The 27,688-nt window shown below is 36.1% G+C and overlaps 1 protein-coding gene across 1 annotated transcript; it reads left to right on the forward strand.

Moving 5' to 3' along the window:
- Positions 1 to 682: 682 nt before the first annotated feature.
- Positions 683 to 26,825, forward strand: tm9sf2 (transmembrane 9 superfamily member 2). The gene is made up of 17 exons (XM_088912546.1): positions 683 to 1,039; positions 3,055 to 3,122; positions 6,759 to 6,852; positions 7,089 to 7,216; positions 11,053 to 11,182; positions 11,911 to 12,035; positions 12,152 to 12,263; positions 13,048 to 13,127; positions 13,229 to 13,337; positions 14,084 to 14,216; positions 14,631 to 14,750; positions 18,880 to 18,937; positions 21,449 to 21,608; positions 22,350 to 22,501; positions 22,806 to 22,917; positions 23,907 to 24,078; positions 26,144 to 26,825. The coding sequence occupies exons 1-17, from the start codon at positions 878 to 880 to the stop codon at positions 26,209 to 26,211; spliced, it is 1,983 nt and encodes a 660-aa protein (XP_088768672.1). The 5' UTR covers positions 683 to 877; the 3' UTR covers positions 26,212 to 26,825.
- The last annotated feature ends 863 nt before the right edge of the window (positions 26,826 to 27,688 follow it).

A 27,688-nucleotide genomic window follows, 5' to 3' on the forward strand; every position in this document is an offset into this window, starting at 1 on the left:
CTACACGCAGCTGCTTTGAAAAACAGGTTCTCTCTAGTGAGATGAAATTACAAAGTGCAAAGCAGTAAGAAAACCCAGTTATTCGGTCATAGCATGCAATACTAAATATAAACCTTATTTAAACAATATTTGCACTTATTACCCAGAGAATCTGACTGTTGGGCACATATTGAGTCAGGCATACTGTCCATTGCTTGGAAAGGAACCATGGACAACTGCAAAAATTATGAAAAAACTCTAACCTCTGAAAACATACAGTATATGCTCACAACAACCAAAGGGGAAAACTACTTTAAAATATCTTAGAGCACAAATATAACACTGTAAGAGTAAAGACGCTAAAATGGACACTTAGCAAACATAAGTGCCTGTCACTTGTTGTATTACTGTTGGACTAGGTACTTAAATGGACTCCAAAGGTCAACAAATGACAATAGATTAAATTAGCAAATTCCAGAGCGCAAACCTGTGGATTGCTGAAGATAGACGTCAACAGAAAAAAACTATTCATGTAGCGGGTCATAAAAGGGTTAAGGGCTCACATAAATAATGACACATACAGATGAATGTTACAAAATATACTTTTTTTAATAAAATCCTCAATAATGATGTGCTGGAATTCTACTTATTTCCTTGTAGTGCGAAGCGTTAGCCACCCCCACCTTTCTACCTTCCCACAGTCCTCCGCGGCAGAGAGCGACGGTCAGGCTATGGGATGACGTGTCTGGATCTGAAAGTGGGTTATCGCCAGCTTCCCCCATGTCACCGTCCTGCGCAGGAACGTTGATTTATTCAGTGTGACAGATATACCTCATTTTTTACTTATGTAAATATTGTTTATTTTGACGTGATTTAGCTGACACTAAAAGAAAAGAAAATGTGCATCTTGTATAATAGCCCTCCAGTTGTGAGACTTCTCTTTCTTCTGCTGGCTGGAAGCTTGCACATCGCTTCGAGTTTTTATCTTCCGGGTTTGGCTCCTGTCAGTTTCTGTGAAAAAGATCAAGCTGCGAAAGACCAAGAAACACCGGACTGCCGGGTAATTATCAGCCAAATACACCAGGGCTTTTGTGTTACTTTTCTAAAACTATTGAGCGCGACGTAAACATTGCCTGAACTGCCTGTCTCGTTATGGGCTGGAAGGCCCGAGAGACCAGTTATATTAATCCCACGATATAACATATCATTTGTGGGCTCCGCATCAAATTGCATGTTTGACATTGTTAGTTATCGGATGTTAACACTGCTATTGCACTGCTATTATTCCGATGTCTGCTACACATAGCTAATCCGCAATCCAGACTGAAATACTGCACGTTAAAGATATGTGTCAATCTTTAACAGACATTATTTACATTCATTACTTAAACGGATCCGGAGTGCTGCTAGTTACTGTAGCTAAGCTTTCACTGTAAATGATTTCATTTATTGCTTGTGAGCCACATAGGTCAGATCATGAAACTAATCATTCTGTAAGAGTAAATACCGAACGTGACACACACGCATAGGATCTAGTGTCTGTTCGCTTTATCCCACACAACTGCATGATGTAGCACTGCCTTAATTATATAACTCAAACGGATGGTTCTGGACAAGCAAAAGGTCATTTAAACGTCACCAGTCATTTGCGGTTATGATACAGCTCACTGAGGTCACAAAATAATAAGTGGGTTGACAGTGACACCTGTGAGTTTAATAATGTCCCGCTGTATAGATCATAGTCTGATTTCATGCTCCATTAATTTTCTGCACGGAGTTAAATGTATTGTTTCGATGCATCTCCAAAAGAATGGACAATCCTGTTTAGTTCTGCAATGCCTGTGTATCCCCAATGACAAAAAATCCCAATTCTTTCCTCACACTGCCAATTTTTGTTATTAAATTTAATATCTTCTAGATCTAGCTAATGGAACTTCATATATTATTACTAAATCACTATCATGAATAACAGGATCTGGGACAGAAATGGGGCTTTTGTTTGCATTTCAGATGCCAAAGTTTTAAGTAATTGCTTCAAATCATGCAATGTTATGTAGCAGCTCATATATAACCTTCTTTATGAATATCAAGCTATGATCCAAAAAAAATAATACTGTTAATCGTTTGGCCAGACAAAACAATAACTGCCTGCTGTACACTCATAATGAAAAGTCTTTGCTTTGCCTTATTATAAGTAGAAGTTCCAAAAGCACCTCACAGCATAACACAACACAGAAGTCTTCTCATTACCCATCTTAATGTTGGTGTTTAAATTAACTTTTTTATATTTAATTTGTCCCCATATTACGTTTCTATTTTAAATATGTTTGCAATGCAGTTTGTAGATGATGGTTTATTTAACAGTTAAACCATTATCAGATATCGTGTGGTTTGTGAACATTATCAATGTATTCTAAGAACTTTAGCTCTGCAGTCGAATCTTACAGATTTTTTGTATTAATATTAAGAATACAAGAGCAGACTCTTTAGTCTTTATCTGAGTGTTTTACATTATCTTTCTTTTCAATCAGTCAATGAAAATGAAAAACAAAATCTCTCTGGAGTTTGATGACTGTAATGTTAAGTTTTCCCTTTTTTAACAACAGCCCCAGTTGTACATTATGTTTTCAGGTTTACTTGTCATATGTACTTTAATACAATGAAAAACTTACCTGTTACCTCACATAACAAATGATACAACAAACGACAAATTGTTGGATACAAGAACATAAGACAATAGCATGTGTGCCAACAACATAGTGGAATACAGTAGTAGCAAGTAGCAGCAGAATATGTGAGTTTACTATGGAATACAATAGCAGCAGTATATGAGTGACTTATGTGAGTTCAGTGCAAAAGCATTGGGGTGTAAACTGGGGAAAGATGTTTAGAGAATGCTGATGCTTTAAAATAACTGCTTTGTTACAGGCCCATGATTTCTGTCAAATGTTGCATTTCCAATTGGATCGGGTTAATAGTCTAACATGTCTTAGTATTCGTAGATGTAAATCTTCTTTAAAATGTCTTAATAACCTTTAATTGCTTTATTCTGAATGTTATTGTTTTTCCTCCTAGTCTGAAATCGAGCTGTTTGTGAACAGATTGGATTCTGTGGAGTCTGTCCTGCCCTATGAATACACAGCGTGAGTTACAACTAACATACTGTTTTTTGTCTTTAGTTTCTCAAAAAATGCAAAGAGCTCTAACTTTTTTGTCATGACAAGAAACAATGTAAAGAAGCAAAAATACCTCTTTTGCAGACCAAGTACTGAGGAAGCACATGCAGAGATAAGGAGAGGTTTCAAGTCTTAAAAGCTATACCTTAATGGAGTAGTGTTGTACATACAGTAAATGTACCATCCATGATTTTTCTCATTTCTTACTCAAGTGCTTCCTTGTGAGTTTTCAAAAATTAGCTTGGTTAGCTTGTATCTGATGATACAGGTCACATACATACAATGATGTGTTTAAGCATATTTTGGCCTGGTATCGAAGCAGTGTTAACATTTATTTTAGCATAATTAAAGGCAAATTATAAGTATAATTTACATGAAAAAACAAAATTATACATTATATATCAAGATGTGCAGTGCTGATGACAAATTGTAGGTGTCAAGGCAGACAAGGTGTAGGAATTTCAGGCACAATCTGAAAAGGTGGGCTTTATAAAAAGGCACTGAAAAGCAATGAGAGAAAATGTTTTTCTCCTGTCCACCGACAGTTGTGTCCATCACACAGGTGTTGGACAAGAGAAAGCCCCATGACAGGGAAAGGAAACGGTAGTAGTAGCTGAATGAATGGAGATGATAATTCATGGATGATAATGGACAGGGCAGGAGATAGGAGAGGGCAAAGTGATGGAGAAATAGGTAAGAAGAGGAATCTCAAGCTAAGTGTATGTAGAGAGATGCTACCTGTGGAGAATCCATGTATAGGAGTCATATGGGATAAAAGAGACAGGGAGGGATACAGGGCAAGATTAGAGAATTGGATGACCTGGAGAAGGTGGGATGCTGGTACAAGGAGGCTAATTCATATAGAAGTTACAGCCATCATTTTTAGAACCAGTACCTAAAATAGGAGATGAGCATGGTAGGTTGTTGGGAAAAGTCAAAGGATGTATTCTATAGCTGTTTAAAGAGATGTAGCAGGAATGCGGCCGAGAGGAGATGTGCAGTGAATTAGAGAGGGAGGGGTCAAAAACCATGAGAGGGTTCTTGGCAGAATTAGAAGAGGGTGGTAGGATTAAGGGAAATAGATCGGAAGAAGATCGCAGAGCAACACACATTAAGAATAGAGTTTGAGGTGATGTATTGAAATCTAGGATAAGGCAGCTGAGAGGATGTTAAATGGCTATGAGGAAATGAAAAGAGCTCTAATAGGGTAGCTGAATCCTGGGAACTATTGTAGATAAAGTAAGGTGCTATCCGAGAAACAGAGCCAAGCCAGGGCAACACCAAAAATTCCAAGGTTGAGTGGAGAAGGAGCAAATGTAGTTGGCAGTGTCAGATGCTGCTAGAAGGTTAAGAAGAATTAGAAAAGAGTGAAGCAGCGAATTAGAAGCTAGAGTGTAACATAATTTCTGTGAAATGCGCTGGATGGAGACCAGACTGTAATGGGTAAAGCAGGGAGACAGGTGGGTGAGATTAGGAGAAAGCCTTTTGAGAATGGAATAGGAGTGGAGAGGCTATTGTGAAAGACATGGTATGGGAGAAGGTGCAGTTGACTGTTGACCTGTGATTCTGGAGCTATTAGCAAATATCTGAGTTGGGCGGGGAGCTGAAAGAAAAGAATGAGGGACAAAGGCAAATTGAGCAACAGAAGGAAGTAAGAGGGGTTAGTAAGCATTCACCTTGTTAGAGTAGAGGAAGGTGGTGAAGGAATGACAGAAGAAAATGGTGGGGCGAAGGAAGATGGAGGGGTGGGAGAAGTTAGAGAAATAAAGGTGGTGGGCATCATCAGAGAAAAACTGATGGAGCAAAGGCTTTTTAGCAAAGGCAAGATCAGGTGCAACGTGAGAAAAGTCCACAACTTAGTTCTAAATTCAGTAGCATTTTATGAGTTTCTCCCTTTTTCTCTCACTTGACCATGGTGTTTTTCATTCTGAGTGAAGAGGATAAGAGAAACAGGTTTGAGATAGACTGGAATAAATAGACTGATGTGTGTGAACAGTAAAGGAAGATACAGTATAAAGCCTACAGAACTAGTTGAGAGATAAGAAATTGAGTTGATGGATAGCGTTGAGCAGGTAGGAGAAGAAAGCAAATATGTAGAGCAGAAGGGAGCTGATAACTTAGGGCAACAGGAAATAATAATAATAATAAGGGAATTGAGTGGGGTTCTTGAGAGGGAGGAAGGAGAGCAATTCCTGGAGAAGATGAGGTCCTACTGTCATTCCAGCCCTGTGAGTGGGAGCTGAGAGGAAACCAGCAGAATGGTTATCGTTGTGAGTGTTGGTAAAGACTCAGGAGGTAATAGGAATGGAAGTAAGAAATGAAGTCAAGCTCTTCTAGAGAATAAGCAAATGGATGGACCCTGCGGGTGCCCTTTCAAAACAATGGGGACATGTACACAGGGGAGATTTGCGTTTTTGTGTCAGATTGAGGGAAGTGGTACAGATTTTTGAAAAATTGTTGCAAAAGCATGCCATCAGGAACCTGTCTTCTTCCGCTGCAGCATCATGGGGCTTTCCTTGTTTTGTGAAATCACAATTAACTGTGAAACAAAACAATTAAGGCCCTCATATTCAAAGCCATTGACAAAATATTAAATGCTTTTTTGCCATTAGCCTTAGACTGAAATAAAATGGAACACACCTGTCAGTCACCTGTCAATCACAAATTCCACATACTATATGGTACTTCATCCCAGCTTTCTGCTGGGTAGATGTAAAAACTGTGTGCAAACAGAATGGTGATATCTAGTGATGGAACTGGATGAAGGTATGATTTAATGGAGATTTCTGGATATCATCAAATGAATCTTGTAAGATTGTTCCTATTTCATTACTATTGTATTCTCAATTTACACACAGTATCTATATTTTTAGTTAGGTTAGGCTGTATATAAAACGTACATTAAAATTTACTTCAGTTTTTTTGTATAGATTGCCAGGGCACAAAGCCAAGAGTAATTATCCTGCATCCGATTCGAATTTTACATCTCGCAACAATTTCAGAGGTATCCTGTGCCTCCTTGACAAAACATCCTTCCACAAACTGGCAGCTGGATTGACTTATATCTTTTTTTAACACGTCTCTGTTGTGAATTGAAATTCATGAAATTCAGGTTTATCTCCTTGTATAACATAAAGGGTCCCACTTAAAAACAAAATTGGATGTTTCAAGGTCATATGCTTGGAATGCTGCTAGAACACCATGTTATGCACTAGATATTGGCCCATTGATGGGTACATGACAGAAAAGGTTTTGGAAAATTCAAAGTGACGACCCAGCGTGAATCACGCATTTAAGTCACTTCACAGAAATTTGACCTTTTTCTGTTTGTTAAAAAAGGGAAAAGGAGGAGGGGGGTCACTGATTTGGAAGGAATATATATAGTAAATGGTACAAAAAAACTCCCAGAAGGCATATCAGGCTAAAAGAACCATGATTATCTAAATAAAGAGTGACTGTTTTTTGTATGTTTGTACCCATGAGGTAAACCAAAAGTGGCTGGTGTTGTAAATATCCAAAATGTACCGTCTTCTTAAAACATTCACTTTTGAATCTTTGAAACTCTTTGACTGCACATGTAAATCCTTTCTTTTTTATGCATAGGTTTGATTTCTGCTCTATAGAGACTGAAAAACGGCCTTCTGAGAATTTAGGCCAAGTTTTGTTTGGAGAGAGAATTGAACCATCACCATATAAGGTGTGTATTAATGTGGAAGATTAATCAAAACTTCTGTTAAACATTCTCATATCTCTTTTCACTCATTATTTATAATTGCTTTTCATATTTCTGTACATTGTAATATAAATACTGTAGGATGTTGCAAGTTACCATGTTGATGTTATTTGTTGTGGATCAAAATCCAGAAGATTTTGATTCCGTTCAAAGAACATATTTATATCCTTTAAATAACCATCTGCTTTGTCCCTTTGCAGTTTCACTTTAAGAAGAATGAAGAATGTAAACATGTATGTACTAAAACTTATGACACAAAGAAACAAGAAGATAAGCTAAAACTGGAATTCCTGAAGAAAGGAATGCTTCTGAATTATCAGCATCATTGGTGAGTTGTGTCAAGAAGAGAGGCCTTCCTGAGTGGTATTTAATTAACATGTAGTGACCCAATCACAAAGTTAATTGATTCCATTGTTCATGTTTATGTTTGGTTGTTAGGAACATGCAGTTTACATACAGCTAAAAAAAAATATCGTTCATCGAGTAAACTTTATACTTCATAAAGTTGAATAATTTGTATACTTTGGTTTTAACAAAGTTGGCCTAGTGTTAAATGTCTAAATAAGGACCAAGTAATCCCATATTTGCCACTAGAGGGAGTTAGTGATGTTTAAATAATATGCTTTATTTTATAAAAATTCAGAAATGATCAGGGTTCTCAGTGCAGATGTTACTTCAACTTCTGTTTTGTTATAAGCTTTGTTTTTTTAAACAATTCAATTTCACCACAAACTGACATAAACATACATGGAAAACCACATTTTAATGCTTGCTTCTTGGCATTTGCTGATTGTCATTTTATTTCAGTTTCATTCTTGCGGTAATGATTTTTGCTTCATTTAATAATATTTATCTTATAAAGTGCCTTACAGGAAGCCATTCAAAAGTATTAAACATCAAAATCTTGATTAAAATCTTGATGTTGCTTAAAATGAGCATGTGCCTTGGAGATCTCAATAAGCTGACGTGAAGTGTCATTGCGGACAAATTTAAAGCAAACCATTTCTTTTTAATGTGCGTGGAGACGGGAGATACTGCCCACGGCCCACAGTATGATCTTAGGGACAGACAAGAGACCCGCACCAATGGCTCAAAGACTGCATCTGTGTGTATAACTGGAGGAAGCTGTTCCTTGTAAGTTATAAGTTAGGTTTTAAAGTAAACTGAATACAACAGGAAGCCAGTGCCTGATTCAAAAACAGGACTAATATGAGCATCAGACTGGAAATTAGTTCAGATTCTAGCTGCTTCAACATGCTTCAGTTTGCAGTGCGTGTGTCATGCTTTGCTTATGTTAGCCATATGGTTTGAGACCTTCCTTCACTTCATATATATTTCACTTGAAGTGAAATACACAATTAAGATTGGATAGTCATTTACAGTACATTTTGTTTTCTAAAACCATGCAAGCCGTCCACACTTCTACATCCAGAGCTAAAATAAATACTAACCTGTGAAGTTAATACATTGAAAACCTCTTCATGATGGATTCATGGTCAGCTGTCTAGTCAGTTTAGGAGTTGTAATTTAGATGCTGTGCCTTATTGGCCTTGAAGACAAGCTGTTCATTGCGTACAGATTACTGAAAGTGTTAGAATTAAAAACAACCCTATATTCTTCAAAGATACTTATTGCAGTTCTGCAGGGTTTTTTATGTATTCATTGTTTTAAGAATTAGTGTACTATGCCTTACATTAATATAATTTAATATAATGAGTGTTTTATAACATTTAGTGTTCTGTTTGTTTTACGTAAATATAAATGCCAAGGCTATCCCTTTCTTTTGGGTTTGACTGAGGGGGTGTAACTTTTCCTCTTGTCTTATTATTGTAAGTACTGCATTGTTTGCTGAACTTTACTTGCTCTTCTGGTGGTACAGTGGGATTTTTTTATTCTCTAGAATAAATCCATCTGTAAACTAACTCTTCTGCTGTGTGTTAGCATTGATGCCTTAATCACTAGTTTAATGCCTTTAGTTTTGTGTCGCTGAGCTGTCTTAAATGCTGGGACCTTGATTACTGGATTATTTTCTGCACCTGATTCCAGAGTTAAAACAATATACAAAGAACTGATAGACATGAGCTTGAATTCAGGTATGAATGTTTGGCCACACACTGGGCGCAACAGGCTTCTGTTGTGCTTTGAAGCGATCAGCGACTGCGCTGAAGTGGATTCCACAGGATCTAAATAAGGGAGTCCTGCGAAGTTGTTTCACAGCAGAAGTGTCCAATCATGGTTATGGAGAGCTGGTATGTCAATGGGTTCTCTTTCTAACTCATCTCATAATGAGATATGCCAGCTAGTTACTGGCTTCTCCAAGCTCTTGAACCTCTGATGCTTTAATGATGCTTTGGAAACCTGCACATATAGCACCCCCTGTTGGACCAAGACAGGGCACTGCTGGTTTACTGAAACGTGTGTTGGCATCAGTCAACATTTACCTACTGTACAAGTGCTCAACGTGCTTTATGTCCAGCTACTGACCAAGCCCCATGGAGGGATTGTGATGGTCAGTTCTGGATCTCTAGTTTGGGGGAACATTATTACTCATAAAATAACTGCCCTTTTATGGGCTGGCGAGCCTTGACAAAATAAAGTATAGGTTCGCCAATGGAGAATCCTGCTACATTTAGCAAAAATTTAAAAAACGTCCTTGAAGTGTTGAAGATTGCAGCTTCACGTTGTCCCACATCCCTACACAACCACAGCTTGAGACGGTGCACTAGCAGTCATGTGACCATTTAAACCCCAGAGAAACTTTATTATGTTAAGACACTGTGTAGTATTGCTTCGGGCATTGTATTCACTTATTTATGTGTTTGTGTTAATGGTGACCTCTTCTCCAGAACAATTTTTTCTGTTTTCGAAAAACAGTGCCCTGAAATTGTGTCCCGATGAAGTGAAACTCCTGTGTGGTAAATTGTACGGTTGTGCAAGATTGACACTGTCTGTCAGGATGGTATCTCAACTTTGCCTTGAGATAAAGCAGGTCTCCAGATCTCAATTGCGCACAGCAGGGGGATGAGTGGTTGTCTCCTAGGGAAGCCGGTGCCAGCTGGCTTCCCACAGATTAGCTGAGTGCTGGCTGCTGGCCCCGGGAGCAGTCATTGATAGGAACTGGCTGTCTGAGAGCTTGCAGCTAACCAGTGACAAGCAGTTGCTTACTAAATGAACTGCGTTTCCAAATAAAAAGAAAGCGAATGAAAGGATTTAAATTGATCTCAGATGTATTAATGCGTATAAGTAAGAAAATGCAGATATCTTTTAAGATTTGTGGAAGTTTAATTGGGTGTGCATGTTTTTCTTTTTTTTGGTCTTTGCTCATTAGGGATTCTGTTCAAAATCTGTAGGACTTCTGATTTTCAGTGCTCACAGAGTCACATAGTTAGGAAAGGCAATAGGAATGGAATTGGACTTCCTGACAACTGAATTGTCAGCCAACAGAATTCTGTAAAAAAAACATCAGCTTCTGTGTCAGTTGTTTGCAGCTAGACCCAGCAAAGTTCAATTCTTGTGACTTTATGTTCACCTGCTCTTCAGAATTTATGGAAACAGTTCAACTAATCAGCAAAGGCCTGGGCTAAGGCATTCTTTCATAATACTTGAGGATGGCTGGATTCTTGTATTACTAGACTGACTCAGTACTATTAACAGTATATTAACATAATATTACATTATTGGTCATACACCAAGAGTATAAATATAGAGTAAAGCCAAAATTTAGATGACAGTTGTATGGAATATCTGAGGAGCCGTGCCATAGCGAACATTACTTTTTACAGAGCAGAGAACCTGTACAAAAAAACTATCAAGAACAAGTGTGAAAATCTCAGTGAAAAATCAAGTATTCCTGCTACGTTTAATGGCAGAGATAAGAAGATTAGTTCCAAAAATAGGCGTCTTCTGTTATATTTGCTGTGCATTATTTAAATGCAGCTTTAAATAAGATGGATGCCAATATCATTGTATTTTATTTGAGCTTTCTACTGTGAAATGCATTGTATCATTAAGTTTAAGTCCATTTAATTCTTCATGTCAAAAATACCAAAATTGAAACCGACAGAAAAAAACAAGTAATTTCTCACATCTGTTTTTAAAGATGTTTCTGCTTGCAGTGGCCACTTTCAACAGTGCGACTAACACAACTTTTTTTGATATTTGCAGGATTGTTGATAACATGCCTGTGACATGGTGTTATGATGTTGAAGACGGACAGAAATTTTGCAATCCTGGCTTTCCTGTTGGATGTTATGTTAACAAAGAGGGTCTGCAAAAGGATGCTTGCGTTATTAATGTTAGTTCTGCAGTACATTCCTTATATTCTTATAGTAACATTCTGAAAATCATTGTTTTCATATTAGCAATTACTGGCTGTTTCCATCTGCTAGAGAACAGTTTACAACATAGATGATAAGCAGTCTTGTGCCAGATTACATATTTGCACATTTAAAATGTTCAACTCCTGTTTCAGTGTTTAAATGTTCTGTTCTCTTTTAATTATCTGACTAGGAATTTTTTTTTCTATTAGAACTTCTCTTTTTTTTTCCTCATCAGTTTAATCTGGAATCTGCTTTTGTATTTTATTTTTGATATCCCTTGGGAACACGGCAAACTTTCTTAACACAGCTGAAAAAAGCGGAACACCTTTCTTTAAATGATAAAACCTGTGAATAAGCAGGCAAATAAAAGTTGAAAGAAATACAAATTCTTTGGAAGTCATACTGTATCTTTGGTTTCTGCTTTGGCAGAGAGATATTAGGCTAAAGCACTAGTTTTGATGTTTCAATAATATTAATAGTTTAAAAACATGGTATATATCAAGTCTTCAGTCACACAATATATATTTTTTAACCATTAAACATCCAACATTGCATGTCAGCTGGGCTGCAGTTATCCATCGTAGATCTGTGAAATTGTGGAAAAGCTGAAAGCGACCAAATTCAAGATTACTATTCAATGTAATACTCTGCAATACTGCCATTATATACTGTATTTTGTACTCATCTTTGCTTTAATTTGCAGGGGGAGTTTAATGAGAAGGACACGTTTTACATTTTCAACCATGTAGATATCAAAATATTTTACCATGTTGTTGAGAATGAAGCTGCAGGGGCAAGACTTGTTGCAGCAAAAATGGAACCAAAAAGGTAAAAATATAGTTTTTAAGCTGAACTGTTTACTTTTGTAAACTTGAATATTTTAAAGTTAGATGCATCTTTTTTTACAATGCGATTTAATGAGTAAATTCAATTTTTTTTTAAAGCCATAAACACACCCATGTTGACAATCCAGATTGTCCTGATATTCCCATGGACATAAGCAATACATTTTCTGGGGAGCTCAAAATCGCTTATACCTATTCTGTCAAGTTTTTGGTAAGTATTTTGTTATAAAGTGTTTCTTTGGTTAGTCAGATTACCCCTATACAATGTGTTTGTAAAAGAAAGCATAATATGGGGTAATATTTGCATTTCAACATAATACGGTATATGGTGTAAGGCAGAACAAGAAAAAATTGTTCAAGCATTTTTTTGGCATTAAGTCAACTTTTCTACAGACTCATGTACACCTTATTTATTGATTTTACTTCATCAAGGCAAGATGCACTAATAAAATGGTTTAGTTCAGAGATTAAGAAATATCACAATAGAGATGTGTGAATATTTTTTGTCTGAAGCAATTGTATTCCTAGATCAGTCAGCAAAATATTTTTTTCAGCAGTAAATTGCATGTCCATTAGTTTTATCTTTTAATCTGTTGAGGATCCTCAGGATGTTAATTTGTTTCATTGTTAATGTTTCATTTTAAAAGTAATCTGTCACATGTAATAGTGTTATCTTAATTAAAAACAAACGTTATATTTGGTTGATGATCACTTTCAGTCTGTCAGAGCTGAACTTCTATATTAGGCATAACAATACTTTACTGTACTATTATATCATGTTTCTTTTGATTTCAGTATCTAATGAAACTGACGTGGAAGGACTTTTAAAATATTTTCAAGACAGAATATTATTGTAAAGGCACTAATAAAAAGGACAGCATTGTCAAGTATTACACTGGATAGAATTTAACGACTGATACTACCACATGAAAGTGAAACAGAATTTTACTGATACTTGTATATTACACTGTATATCGTAACTCTTGTTTTTATAGGAAGACCCAAACATCCGATGGGCTTCGAGGTGGGATTATATCCTAGAGTCCATGCCACACACCAACATTCAATGGTTTAGGTACGACGTTACCTGTATTGTGACATTACTTACATTTTGCTGTCCTTGAATATATGCATTGCTTTGACCCTCTCCTCTCCTTTATTTCCCTTGCACAACAGCATCATGAATTCTCTCGTAATTGTGCTGTTTCTTTCTGGTATGGTGGCTATGATCATGCTTCGCACTCTACACAAAGATATTGCCAGATACAATCAGATGGACTCAGTTGTAAGTAAAACTGTATTATTTGTTTAATTTGCAAATTAACATTTAAAATTTCTGCTCTCTGACACTTTAATACAGACCTAATAGGAGGAATGTCATGAACAAATACTTTTAATATACTATACTTTTGTTTGTACACTATGTGTTTAAAATATTGCATTTTGTCTACTTTAAGTTAAGGGTATCAATTCCCTGCTGAATGTAAATTAGATATTTTCATGTATTAATGGGAAATGGCAATATATATGCCAGGTAGCAAATTATTTGTAGAATCACATTTACTTTTTAAACTTTCTCTTAAGACTCAAGCCTTGCACACAGTTAACCTACTGCATTCTTTGTGTAATTGCTTTCAGCTTATTTTTTATCATTACATGTACATATTATTTTAAAAATGCTGGGATCTTGATCTGTCATGCTTGCTTTTCCATTGGTGTTTCAAGGGTTGAATCTTGAACCTTTTTTTAAGCCCCAGCAGATGTTAAGATTTTTTAGGTCATGTCAGTGCATCGACATGCTAGGATTAGAGTTTTGGTTTAGTTTTTTCTTATTGTTTTATTCACAGAGGATGGACTAATTATTTCAACAGTTCTTTCGCTGGTGAACAGGCTGACACTTAGCATTATTGGAGTGATCAGTCAGTGCTGTGTGAAATGGCTGTTACAAGAACTGCTTTAGTTGAAGTATATTAAAAGTAATTGGTTACACACCCACAATGCTGTTTGGTAAACCTCTGTGCTGTTTTCCAGGAGGATGCTCAGGAGGAATTTGGTTGGAAACTTGTCCACGGGGATGTTTTCAGACCACCGAGGAAGGGAATGCTTCTCTCTGTTTTCCTTGGGTCTGGAACACAGATCTCCATCATGACTTTTGTCACTCTGTGTACGTAGACCAGTCCTTCGAGCTTTCTTTCTTCAGAGACTATGGGACTTCTGTGGAATAAAAGGGAGTTCTCTGAAAAGCTTGGTTTAAAAAAAGAAAATTCTGGTTTTCATTTAGAATTCTTTGCCATGTTTGTAGTTTTATATCATATATTAGACAGCAAATGAAATAGTTTTAATTGATAAGTTCTTAGAATTTTAATCTTAAAGCATGGAACTCAGACAATTCAAAGTCTTCTTTTATACATTTCTTAAAATTGGTATTACTATTATGAATGTCTGTTTTTAATATTGATATTGATTCAGTAGTAAGTAGAATGATAGGCATACAAGTAATGGAGGTGTGCAGTTGTTTTTCTATTCCCTTAAAGTGCATAATACTTTACACTGAAGTTCTTTTCCCCAATCCTCACAGTTTTTGCATGCCTGGGATTTTTATCACCTGCTAACAGAGGAGCCCTGATGACATGCGCTGTAGTGCTGTGGGTTCTGCTGGGAACTCCAGCAGGTTATGTTGCTGCCAGATTCTACAAGTGTAAGTTGAAGTTATGCATACTGACAAGGACTCTGCTCATTACTCTAAATTATCATCAGCATCTGACAACTGTACAACTTGAGGCTTCTGCTGTATGCTGTGATGTCTTCTGATTCCATTCTGCTCTTAGCCACCCTACAGATCTCACTGAGTTGGGTTAAGACCAATTCCCTTGATTGATTCTTCAGGCTTCATTTGTGATATCTGTTTCAGTCTGCTGTGTATTTTAATGTCTGTGTTGTGGCTTGAGAGAATTATTATTTCAGGGATTAATTATGTTCCATCACATTCATATGTTTTAGTGTCTTTAACACTTATCAGCCTTGGAGTTGCTTAAAGCCATGAAAATATCAAGCATATTATATGCACTGTATTTATATTTTGACTTTTTAAAATAGCAGATGTTCAAAATGACCACATTGTTGAGAAAGTGTTTTACTTTTTAAAAAACATTTAGAGTGATTGGCTCTTTTCTTTTAAAAAAAAACCTACAGATCCTTAGGTTTTTAGTGTTTGCTTTTCTTTTTTGTAAATTTATTATATTTATTTTTCTGTAGTAAAACTGATTCAACTATAGTAAAACCTCAGTTTAACCTCATTTCAGGTTTAACAGACAAAAGTCCGTCTATAAAATCAAAAATACAAATAAAAAAATAAAACGCAGTAGGTAGTTTGGACAACAGGTTTAGTTTATTCTTAAAATATGACAAATAGACGAGATAAAGCTATAACTGAGTTGTAAAATACATTTAATGTAAAATATTGTGAAAGTATATGTATTTGATTGCATCATGGTTTGACAATACACTATGCACAAAAACATGCAAAAATAACAATTTCAGTACAGTACACTAAAATTAGACAAATAGGTAAGACATAAATAAATAATAATGTACAACAATAAATAATAATGTAATGTAAAATAATAAACATAAATAATACTGTACACTTAAATGAGTCAAATAGGTAAGACGTAATATAAAATGGTGAAAGTAACTATAACGTTTTAAAATTGAGGAATATCAATGGAGTCCTATAGGGGTAGATCATTTGCTTACAATTGGTGTCCTTTGGTTTTCATATGCTTTAGCAAATTTTATACATTATTATTTATGACACATGAAATAAAGACCTTGAATATTTACGATAAAAAGAAGAACAATCTTCATGACTGTGTTAATTACAATTGTAAAATAAGTCAAAAGATCCAGAAAGTGTATGTGTATAGTTTATTTGTATTTTTCATAATGATGTTTTTTAATATCTTATCATAATAGTGTTTTTTGGGCTGACTTATATCCCCTAAAAACAACTGCATTCTTTTTTTCAGTATTTTAAAATTCAAGTCTATTGTGCTTACCAGCTGTTCCTCAAACATCAGTTTGAATGGCTGTGCCAGTCTTAAAGCTGTGAAATTTACCAAACCAACATACTGTACCTTTAAGTTCCTTTAAGTCCAAAATTATCATAATTATTAAGAATAGTTAACATACTAATTAACATATTATTAGAAGCTTTTAATTTGAAAATAATATCAAAATTAGCCTAAAGGATATTAAATGGCATTACAACCTTGTAGCCTAATTTCATTAAACCACAGAAGCTAAGTAAAGCTGTGCCTGATCAGTTCTGGGATGAGAGACTGCTAAGGGAAAACCAGTTTACTGCTGTAAGTGGTGCTGATGAACAGTAGCTCACACACTTCTCTCTGGTCCAGAATTTCCAGTCCGATGCTACAGCATTATGACAGGGGATACTGGTATACTGTAGGTAGTGCCTTCTTTTGGACACTTAAACTAAGTCCTGACTTGTTATATTCATTAAAGGACTCCTATGCTTTGTAAGTTGCTCTGGTTCTGTGTGAAATTTAGGGTGGGCCTCTGCACTGTATGGTCTAGCTCCAGATTTACTTAAGGACTTACTGCATGCATACAGTCCACATCCTAGTCTTGAATCGGCTTATTCTGGCCTTCTTACTCAGCTGTATGCTAGGTTTTACTCAAGGGCTGATAAACCTCCAGTTGTCCAGCACCACATTTATAGAACTCATTGGTCAAATCATTTTAGACAGTTTTTCATAACTTTGTTAAATACATGTCTGTTTGGGGAGGCTTAACTAGTGAAGGTTGGTTCAAGTGTCATGGGTTCGAACTTGGGTCATCTCGGTAGCCACTTGTGACAGATTTCCCAGCGGAGCTCAGCCAGTTGAATGTAGGATGGAAACAACGCAGTGACCCTGTAGCCTCCTGAGCGCTTGCCAATTTGGATTGCAGTCGATGAGAGATGTTCCTCTCCACAAACTGGCGGGGAACCTTCCTAGTAGTGGGCGGTGTTGCCTGTGATGTGTGAAAAGATGAATAGAAGGTGGGTGGATCGGAGGAGTCCGACTACATTTACTCTTTCTCTCCTGTGTGCGGTCACAGGGTGTGTAGCCGCAAACTGGGATGTGAAAAAACACACAATTGCCGGTTAGAAAATCAGATGGGTGTAATGGAAAAATGGCAGTTCTAAATTGAAGAGACCTCTGTTGTAAATAAAACATTTAATGTGTCATTAAGTTTTCTTGTTGATTTCACTATCAATTTGCTGTGCTTATTTTTCACTTTCCTTTTGCTTCTGTTCTGTCTTGAATGTGCTGTAGTACAGCACTGAGTGACAGCATTGAGTCACTCATAACACAGAGTTTCTTGAAAAGTGCTCATAAATAAAATTGTATTACTATTGTGGCTGGTGTTTGGCTTCCACCTTGGACCTTTCTAAATCTCTTCCTTTATTAAATTGCAGAGGCAGTTACTTTTTTACTCACATAGTGGGGCTGATGGCACATGATCACCCAGATGGGTGCAGCAATTCAGTGGATGATGAAGTACAGTAGGTCCACTCATAATGTAGATGGAAGGTACTTTAGGATGGAAAGTACTATACTTATGCAGGTAATTAAGATCTTTCAGGTGCTGTACAGCAACAAAAGTCTGTTTTCAGGTCACTTTTCTTCCTTTCTTGAGCAAAAGCCTGTGTGGTGGAATGCAGTTTCTAGGTATAATAAGGTTTCTTTTGTGGAGAACTGCAGGTAAGCAGTGTTATTGCTCAGACAAAAGTAGGATAACTAGTTTTCCTTAAGCTCTGATCTGATTACAATCAACTGCTCACAATTCATTCGTCTTTGAAATATGATTTAGGCTTAGGATATTTAAAAATTGTTAAAAATACTGATCATTTTTAGAACTTAGTCAATTTAGTCAAGTCACAGTGGCTTATGGCTGATAAGGCATCCCTATAATTTTTCAGTGTTTGGAAATGACTTGGTTTTAGAAACAAATACCTACAAGCTTGTGAAAACAAAAAATATGTTTAGGGAATATTTTGTGATGATGTACCTTGAAAATATATAAAAGTCTGGGCAAATGATTTAGATGTTTTGCACTGTTTTATTCTTTTCAGTGTTTTTTTTCCCTCCTTCTAAGCAGAAACACAGTCCTGTGGTGATCTTTTGAAAAGTAGCTTTTTAGCTTTATGCCTGTGCAGAGACAGAAATTCTGTTAATAATGAGGAACACCTGACAATGATTCAGTTAGATTTAATTGGTACCTGTGATGGGTCAGCTAATAAAACACTTCATGTTGCCTGCTCATATGTAGCTTACCTTGTTGTGATCAGGTTTTTGAAAATTCTGATCAGTCTGAGTTAAAGATAACTAAATGACAAGGTAATTTCTTTCAAACTAATCTACATGAATAATAATGTTGTTACAGTAGTATGAAACACTAGAGGTGGTTTTGAATAAAGTGTTGATGCTTATAATATCTATATCATACTACTAATTGTGTCTAAGTCGACTAAGATAATTGTATAACAATGTAACTTTCCGATTAATATTTACAAGTTTATGTACATAGCACTGCCATATAGGTAAATTATTTTGTATTTAATCATTGCAGTCCAATAAATATTGCTTCAATGGAGAACTGTATCCATTTATTTTCAGTTAATATGAAAGGTGCAGTGCTCTTTCTGGAAACTTAAAGAGCATTGACTTTCAAATCTCATGTGTTTGTCCGTTGACATTTTTGAAGGGCAAAATATTAAGTGTTTGGTGTATTTTTTTAACGCCTTGTCATTTTTTAAACAGCCTTTGGTGGTGAAAAGTGGAAAACAAATGTTCTGCTGACAGCTTTCTTATGCCCAGGGTGAGTGAATATTTATATATAAAAGGTGCTAAAATGTGGTGTTGTTTACCATGTACAGTATGATACCCAAAGAAGTCACTGATTTAATTGATGTAGTGAATGTACAAATTGAGATAATACTGAAATTATCATATATACATGTTTTTAAAGGAATAGGTTATTACAGGTTGTTTTTATTGTAAAGTACTCTTTAAGGTGACATCAATGTTGTACTTTTTCTCAGAAGGAGCTGGTATTGTTTTGGGTTACCATATCTCCTGTTAATATTTACAGCATTTACAGCTCCAGGAGGGCATGTAGTTATTAAAGTTAGAGGTAGGCTTCCTAGTAGCTCAGCTGTTAAAGGTGCTCACTCTCAGTGTCGATTAAGCTATGACACCCAGACATCTTGGCTTTAAGATGAGATTGTCGCTAGCTCACCGCGACTCAGATTCCCTTAGCAGCACCGTGGAAAGTGTTCTTGGGATTAGTCGATCATTGCTGTCTTGGCTTCCAGGAAAACAGCAACTTCTACAACTCCACAGGTGCCTGTACATTTGCAGTATCATCAGTGACTCTCTTCCAACTGGCACTGAACATATTTTATGTTCCCCCAGAGGTTATAACATATCAGAAGATGAATGACTCAATGGTAGTGCTGACTCAAGGTCCTCAAGTCGCCTGACATCACTACCTCATTCTTACCTTGTAGATATTTGGGGCCATTACTTTGAGCTGAGATCTTTAAAGAGACAATTGGTGATTGCAGAATTGAGTGTGTATATAATAAAACATAGAAGCATCGGCTGTCCATTTCATGATGTAGTTCGTACACTGAAGCACAAAACACCCGAAGAAACACAGCCAAAATGTTGTTTCTTTTTCAGCATGGAATAAACCTTTACTGGTTCTATTTCATAATGTATAATGTTTTCAGCTGGATCATCTGATCACACATAAAAATAATGTTTATTGAAGAAATGTCATCATTTGAACATCTCAATCAGTCAAATGTGCTAAGAATAAGGGGAAGATCCCACAAATTAAAAAAAAATGTGTACGGTTTTGATATATTTATATATGGTTAATGGAATAGGTTTCATTAGGGAGTTAAAAATAAACCTAAAATCTCTAAGTTCTAAACAATTTAATTAATAAATACTGTACACTGATGCACAATAAAAATGGAACAGTCAGGTTTTACATCAATATCTCTTTGGACTAAAATGATACTTTTGGTATATAATTTTATTTCATTTTAATTAGAACTTAGAACTTAGGTTTGTTGTTTGATTAGTGTTATCACTAGGGATTATAAAATACCAAGCCTTGTGATTTGAATAATAAAAATACCAATTGCTCAGTATTTGGTATCGGACCTAAATTAAAATAAGCAGAATCTGTATGGACAGCCATTCAGAAAGTCATGCTTTTAAGTGATGAAAGAACAATCAAAGGTATGACCATGCCCCATGGAAGGTCACCTAGTTGCTTTTAGAATTCTTCAACACAGATTGTCTGTGAGACAAGTTGCCAAGCAAATGAGATGTTCTGCTCTAACAAACAGCAGACTAGTGCTGAAAAACCAGGAAATTGGTTCTGTGGAGGACGGAAGGACCTTGAAGGTAGAGGGTCACTACATTGGCCCAGGACCATAATATCTATCTGATCCATGTGTGAAACAGTTTGCTAACTGCAGTGATTACAACATGAGAAATTCCAGGAAGCAATTACTCACGCAACAGCAAAATGACTTTGGCTCACCATCTGCCTTAAAATAATCTTTATGCTGAAATTGTTCAGGGGTAATGTTGACATCTGAGAGATGCAAACACTCTTCTGTGAGTCAGAAAACAGTGTGAGATGGTAACATAGAGAGAAGTGGAGTGTTTTATTCAAAGACAGGAACGTCCTTTTACACAAGGACACCATTGGTACTGACAGAGGGCAACATTACAGCTTGCTTATGCTTCGTCAATGTCCTTGGGCCAAGTTTTATTTTTTTCAGTAAAATAATCTAGAAGTGTCAATTTCAGAGCAGAATAATGTGAGACACACTGTGATAGGATTACAAAAGTGCTATTTGAAGAAAACAACATTCAGGTCTTTATAGGACCAGCTTTCTCTCCTAACCAATAGAATCTGTGTGCGCCCAAAATGCCCTTGTTATTAACAGGACACAAATGTTACCAACCAGTCACCACAGATGCAGAAAGAGTGGTGAAACATGCCACTGTAATCTGACCAGAGGCTAATCAGACGTGTGTTAATGCTCCTGCAGGACTTGCCTGATAACTTTATTATGTTTTTGTTTTGATAGTGTCACGTTTCAACTTCAAGTGAGCTGTTGACATTTTCTGTGATTTTGTTTTAATATCTATGTTTTAAGTATGAGTTTAAATCATGTATGAGGCTGGCACTTTTTGTGCATCACTGTTTTTATTACAAGATATAAAAAGAGAGAATCTCAGTTATTACTCAGTTAAATTGCTAATTATTTTGTAAGGATAATTGTGTAACTTTATCTTCTAGGATTGTGTTTGCTGATTTCTTTTTGATGAACTTGATCTTATGGGGAGAGGGCTCTTCAGCGGCCATACCATTTGGCACACTGGTTGCCATCTTGGCTTTGTGGTTCTGCATATCTGTGCCACTGACATTCATTGGCGCTTACTTTGGCTTTAAGAAGAATGTAAGTACCCAGTGGTGTGCTGTTAATAGCAGTGATAAAGATCCAGCTTTAGTGTGTTATTTAGTTCTCTGGTTATATTTCATGTATGAGATGGTCTATGTGTCTCCATAGCAAATTAGTACTATAGCTGCATCTCTGCTTGATGAAACTGTTGATTGTATTTCAGTGTTATTTTTTTGTATTTTTGATTTATTCATTTTCACGTAGGTATATCTTAAATGGTGGCTATTTTTCTCCATTCATACTCATAAGTTTGGTACGGGTATTATCCAATTACTGATTGACCCAGCTACCACTGACTCAAACGTCAGACCTGCATGAATGGAGGGAAAACAAAACTATACATGCAATATCTGAAAAGGCCGTTTTCTTCTAACACCTGAAGCCCATTGCAAGAACTGAGAGGTCTCGTATATTCAATACATTTGTGGCTGATTTAACCAGAATCTTGCAGGTACCCAGCTACCAACAGGGGTTTTCAAACCGCATCACACCCTGCAAAAACCAAGGTGCTCGGGAGCACCCAGCCACAGTCAGACAATGACTTATTCTAAATTTCAACCAGCAGCCTCATGGATGAAAGACACATCCTTTATTCTAAATGGAGATATTAAGAATAGAACCAGTCTAAAGCCATTTTTTAATTCATCAAAACTCCAATGTCATGTATTTCCTTCCATACCCCCCTGTCAAAGTTTATTCATGGAATAAAAACGTTTTGCTTATAAATTCAATTTTTAGGCAATTGAGCATCCAGTGCGCACCAACCAGATTCCACGTCAAATTCCGGAACAGTCCTTTTACACTAAACCCCTCCCTGGAATCATCATGGGAGGAATTCTACCCTTTGGATGCATTTTCATCCAGCTTTTCTTCATTCTCAACAGCATCTGGTGAGTACAATGGTAGAATTGAAAAAATTTACTACTAAATCAATGGTGTGCTGATGCCGAAGGGGGTATAACTTATTTTCCTCACTGTAGCAAGTAGTGATTTCTGTGATTTGTCAGATGTCATTATTTGTTTAGGTTATGACTAATTTGTTAGTTCATTAACCACAGTATTGATTAGCCTGTCTTCCTAAAGTTTTTAAAGTAATGTTTTTCTGCTTTTATTATAATCAGATCACTTTTCTGATTTTTTTTTTAAATCATACCTTTTACATTGTATTTTGCACTTTTTAAATTTTACTTTCAGGTCCCACCAAATGTATTACATGTTTGGGTTTCTGTTCCTGGTCTTTATCATTCTGGTGATCACATGCTCTGAAGCCACAATCCTCTTGTGTTACTTCCACCTTTGTGCAGAGGTGAGCATTTGATGAAGGGCAGAAAAGCTTTGCATCATAATTCCTGTGAGGATCCTTTCTGTTGCCTGTATAGGGATGCAAGAAGTCAAGGTGCAGTTCAGTGCAGGTTTGGATTACTGTAAATTAATCGGATGACCATCCAGAAAGCAGATCAAACTCAGTCTAATTTGCTCTGAAACAGTCATTTTCAAGGGCTTTTTATAATCCAAGCACAGCCCCGGTCAACCTTTTGCATTCCCATACATTCATGTTTAGGACAAGGAAATATATTTAAACACAGAATGTAAATGGGCTTACATGAGAGGCGAATATTTTAAAAACCACCACAGAATGTCCAACTATTAGAGAATGTTAGATTATTTTAGCCATCGATAGACTATAGATTACTATAAGTCATCTTGAGTTTATGAACAGGAATACCGCCTCCTTTCTTAACATTTAGAAACTGTCTAACAGTTCATAGTAGTTCTGACAGTTGTATATTCTGTCACTGTGGGCTGGAAGGTATTGAAAAAGAATTTGGAGTAACTGTCTAACTGGTATTAGCTCTTTTCTTCAAAGTCCACTTCATACCTGGACCTGTTCCTATATATTTTGTCTTTGCAAAACATAGTATGTGGGGAAAGAAGGAAGAAATGAAAAGTCTAGCCCCTTTACATGCTAGTAGATAATTCATCTGAGGATCTCATCCAGCCCTTTCTTACAAAAAGAAAGGTTTCAACTTCGACAGCATGGCTGGATAGCTTGTTCCAGGTCCCCAAATACACTTATGACCTTTTTTCTTGCCCTGGCAGTAACTCAGAGCAGTTAATTTAGTTAAGAATGTTTTTTTATGCTTAAAAGTATAAAATGTTTTTTGTTGTTGTTGAGAGTTTTTCAACTGTTGTATTTTTTCTTTTTATGAACAGTATATTTAAGTTAAAGGAGCACTAAAGTGTGTTGAGATATTCACTGATTTTATTAACAGAAATCTGTTTTTCCCTCTGCAGGATTACCATTGGCAGTGGCGATCTTTCCTCACCAGTGGGTTTACTGCATTGTACTTTCTAGTATATGCCGTGCATTACTTCTTTTCAAAGCTTCAAATTACAGGATTAGCAAGCACTATTTTGTACTTTGGATACACTATGATAATGGCTTTGATCTTTTTCCTTTTTACAGGTGAGTGTCTAGAACCTTTTTTTTTTTTTAGTCATACTGGCACTCAATTGCTCAAGCAATTTTATCATGTGAATGCCTTTATTGTACCATTTGGTTTTTAAAGTATCCTTTGGTCTGCTCATTAATACAGTTAAATGAAGTGAGAAACTAAAGAAATGAATCAAGTGAACAGGAAACAAAATGGGACCTGCTTCCTCTGATTTAGTTAATGTGCAGACCGCAGACATGCAGGGTCAGAGATGGTTGGTTCAGCAACTGTGCCAGCTCCTACCTACTTCTTCTACACACTCCACGCTGCTACAACTTAATTGGCTCAGACAGTCTTGGGTCTTGTGTTTGTACTTATATTGCTGTAGTAGAATGTGCTTCAAATTGACAGGTAGCACAGAACAGTTTTTGGAATGCTCCATTGGCAAATACACTATTCATTGGAACTGAAAATTGGTTTTGAAGCTTTTAAAAGTCTAGAGTTTAGTGTCTTTTCTTAAATGGAATATAATGTCTTGTTTATAGTAAGCAATGCTTTGAGTGTTTTTGTTGAACTTGGAAGAAATTATGGTCTTAATCCTTTTAATGCACCCCCGGTTGTGTCCTTTGTAGGTGTTAAGACATGTGAATAAGTCTTTGCTTAGTTTTTTTGTGAAAATTATCTTTTTTCGTGTACAAAAATAGTTCCTTTGTTTTTAACCTGTTTTCATTGTACACAAATTCAGGTCAGTCCAAATGCCATGAAAGTTTTAAATCAAAGTAACATGCTTTCTTTAGGACAGAAGGATCAATCTAGGCTAAATGTATGCTTTTCTCTACTCCAATCAAAGTGATTAATGCAGTAGTCTTACCTTAAATCCTTTAAAGTCAGGAACTCTTATTAAAAATGAACAGAGGTAAAATAAGGGCTCAAGGACCTACACTAAACAGCCCACTGAAAGTCTTTAAGTATTACTGTAACATGTGTTTTGCTGACAAACTAAGATACCTTAGAAGCGGCCTCTATACTATAAAAGCACATATCTGAATTGTTGCTTAACCTATCCAGTGACCCTGCCACATGTAATCTCTGTCCTGCAGCAAAGATCCAGTATTGCACAATCCCTTAAAGGCACGATACACTGCCTGTCAAAAAGGGGCAGAGAATGAAAAGGGAAATCGGTGATTCTGGTATCAAAAAATACTTTGCCAGTGCTTACTCATCTGTTAAAAACAGAGTGATTTGGAAAGTTTGCATTGGAGGCTTCTTGACGGTGCCCTGCTGCTCTGTCAGTGCAGCACATGCTGTAGGCACTGGCATCCCTATTGCCTTCCAGGTCATTGGTCAGACTCAGCAGGGAAAGTGCCGTGAGCTTCATGACAAATCTCTGATTCACAGCTGGATCTGTAACAAGGTATCATAGTAAATGAGTCGGTAAAACATCACCGGTTTGAAGAGCGTGAAAAATTGTCATGATATCATTTGTAATTCCTGATCTGAATTACTGGTGGACAGGCCTAGTAATGAACGTTTGTTGCATTACTGCACGCTGGAGTGCAATGAGTGAAATCTTACTATATTAGAAGGCAATAATTAAGCAATTTTGGCTTTGTGATTTTGGTTATACTGTAGATGTATCTTTTGACATAAGGTGTTCATGACATTCTGTCTTGCTTTCAATTTTTGATTAATTATTGATTACAATTAAAACGAATGATATTTCTTATTTCGGTAGGTTTCTGGTGTTTGTTTCTTCATCATCAAATATTAAAAAATATCAAGACTAAGATGGGTTTATTACAAATATTTGGTTATTGCAGGTTTCTTAAAAGGAATGGTGTTTCTTTAAATGGCTTTGCTTTTTTATCCTACAGGGTCTTGTGATTTTAATACTGTCAGCATTTTCCTTTTTTATTTATTTGGTGTGGAACTTTAAATGACTGCCCTGTAGAATTCTGTACTTTCAAATCAAAATGTGTGAAGGATACTCAATAGAGTGCCTACAAGACACTCATTTTGCAAACTAATTTAGAAATTTGTAACTTTTTCATAATGTATTGATGTGCTAAAAATTGATTATTCATTTTTCCCCACCAGGAACAATTGGATTCTTTGCATGTTTTTGGTTTGTGACCAAAATCTACAGTGTGGTGAAAGTGGACTAAGATGACTACAGTTGGCTCTGTTTTTCCAGCTTGGATTCTTCAGGAATGGTGTACATTTTACTGAAAGTCTTGGCATTGATGTGATTTAATAACAATCATAATAAAATCTAACATTTGTAAATTTGTTTCAAATGCTAATTGATTTCCATTCTTATATTACCTTAGAGGTACAAAACATTATGAGTTGAGTTGCATATGAAATGCCTTATCATCACTACAGTTAAGACAGAAAAAAAGAACTGGAGTTTGTAAATATTGCAATTACTTTATACTACCAGAATTTAACCACCCAGCAAACAGTAGGCTTAAGCATTTAACATACATAGGCACTGAAAAGTTGCAGTCCAGTAAATATAACTGTAAATAACATTTTGTAATACTGAAGGAAAGATTAATCATGATATGTGCGTAAAAGGAAACTTAGATCTGTTAGTAAGAAGAGTTTTTGATTTCTTTTTTTACCCTTGTTTTTGTGTGTTGAAATGGTGCAGTCTTTAAGTTGTTAATCTGTTGAGCTTTTTCGTTTAACTTACAGTATATATATGCCTTTACACTTTGTGCCTCTTCAATATTTTGATTTGTAAATGTATAGTAATAAATGGTGTACAAATGTTTGCATTGTGTAACTAGGGTCTTTTTTTTTTTTAAGATGTTAGAATTGCATTTATATCTTCTTTTTAGTATACACATTTTTTTAAACAGAATAAGCAGTGATATTCGAATAACCTGTTCTACATTTGTTTTATTCAGTTGTAAGGAAAACAATTTCCACAAATTGCTTGTTGTGCATTCTGTATTGCTTATCAGAGTGGGGAACAGTGACAGTGTGCAAGGTGCAAAAGAACATGTTAATTCCACACAGAAAAAGCAGAAAGAAAAATTAAACATTTTGGCTGTTCACACCTTAATTTAACCCATGAAGACAGCTCACCAAGGTGAAAGGTGTTTCTGTTTTCTACATTTCAAAGTGGAATTATGCTCTGCATATTTTGTATACCATGTTGCGGTGTGTTGTAGTGTAGTGAAGAGACTACAAATACTACAAATGAGAGTCCTGCAGCTCCCTCAAATCAACAAACAATACAGGACCCATTTAAATGTCATCATTTCATAACAAATACAGTGGCATTTGTGTGATGGAATACCCATTGGGTAGCACAACTTGTAACGTGCAGAAGTGCCATCAGATTTGTCATAGTTGTGTATTTGATCCATTCAGTATGCAGACTTATAGAACCTGTTTGCAAAAAGAAAAGATTACCCTTATTACATCATAACAAATATAATCTGATAACACATAGAACCAAGAGGGAGCCATTCAGATCATCCAACTCATTTGGTTTTCCAGTAGGTAATTGATCTATGGATCACATCCAGCCATTTCCTTAAGAAAGCCAGGGTACCAGAGTACGAGCTGTCACAAGCACAACTGAGTTGCTTACTCCAATACTTCTTTGTATAAAGAATGTTTCTCGGT

This window comes from Atractosteus spatula, chromosome 4 (genome assembly GCF_055471065.1).
Source record: "Atractosteus spatula isolate fAtrSpa1 chromosome 4, fAtrSpa1.hap1, whole genome shotgun sequence".
Lineage (NCBI taxonomy): Eukaryota > Metazoa > Chordata > Actinopteri > Semionotiformes > Lepisosteidae > Atractosteus > Atractosteus spatula.

What these genes read in the sequence shown, in the direction of transcription:
- tm9sf2 (XM_088912546.1), top strand. Translation starts at nt 878, where the DNA reads ATGTGCATCTTGTATAATAGCCCTCCAGTTGTGAGACTTCTCTTTCTT. An exon ending in GCAAAAATGGAACCAAAAAG is followed by an intron (nt 12,036 to 12,151) that starts GTAAAAATATAG and finishes TTTTTTTTAAAG; the next exon opens with CCATAAACACACCCATGTTG. An exon ending in GATCTTTTTCCTTTTTACAG is followed by an intron (nt 24,079 to 26,143) that starts GTGAGTGTCTAG and finishes TTTCCCCACCAG; the next exon opens with GAACAATTGGATTCTTTGCA.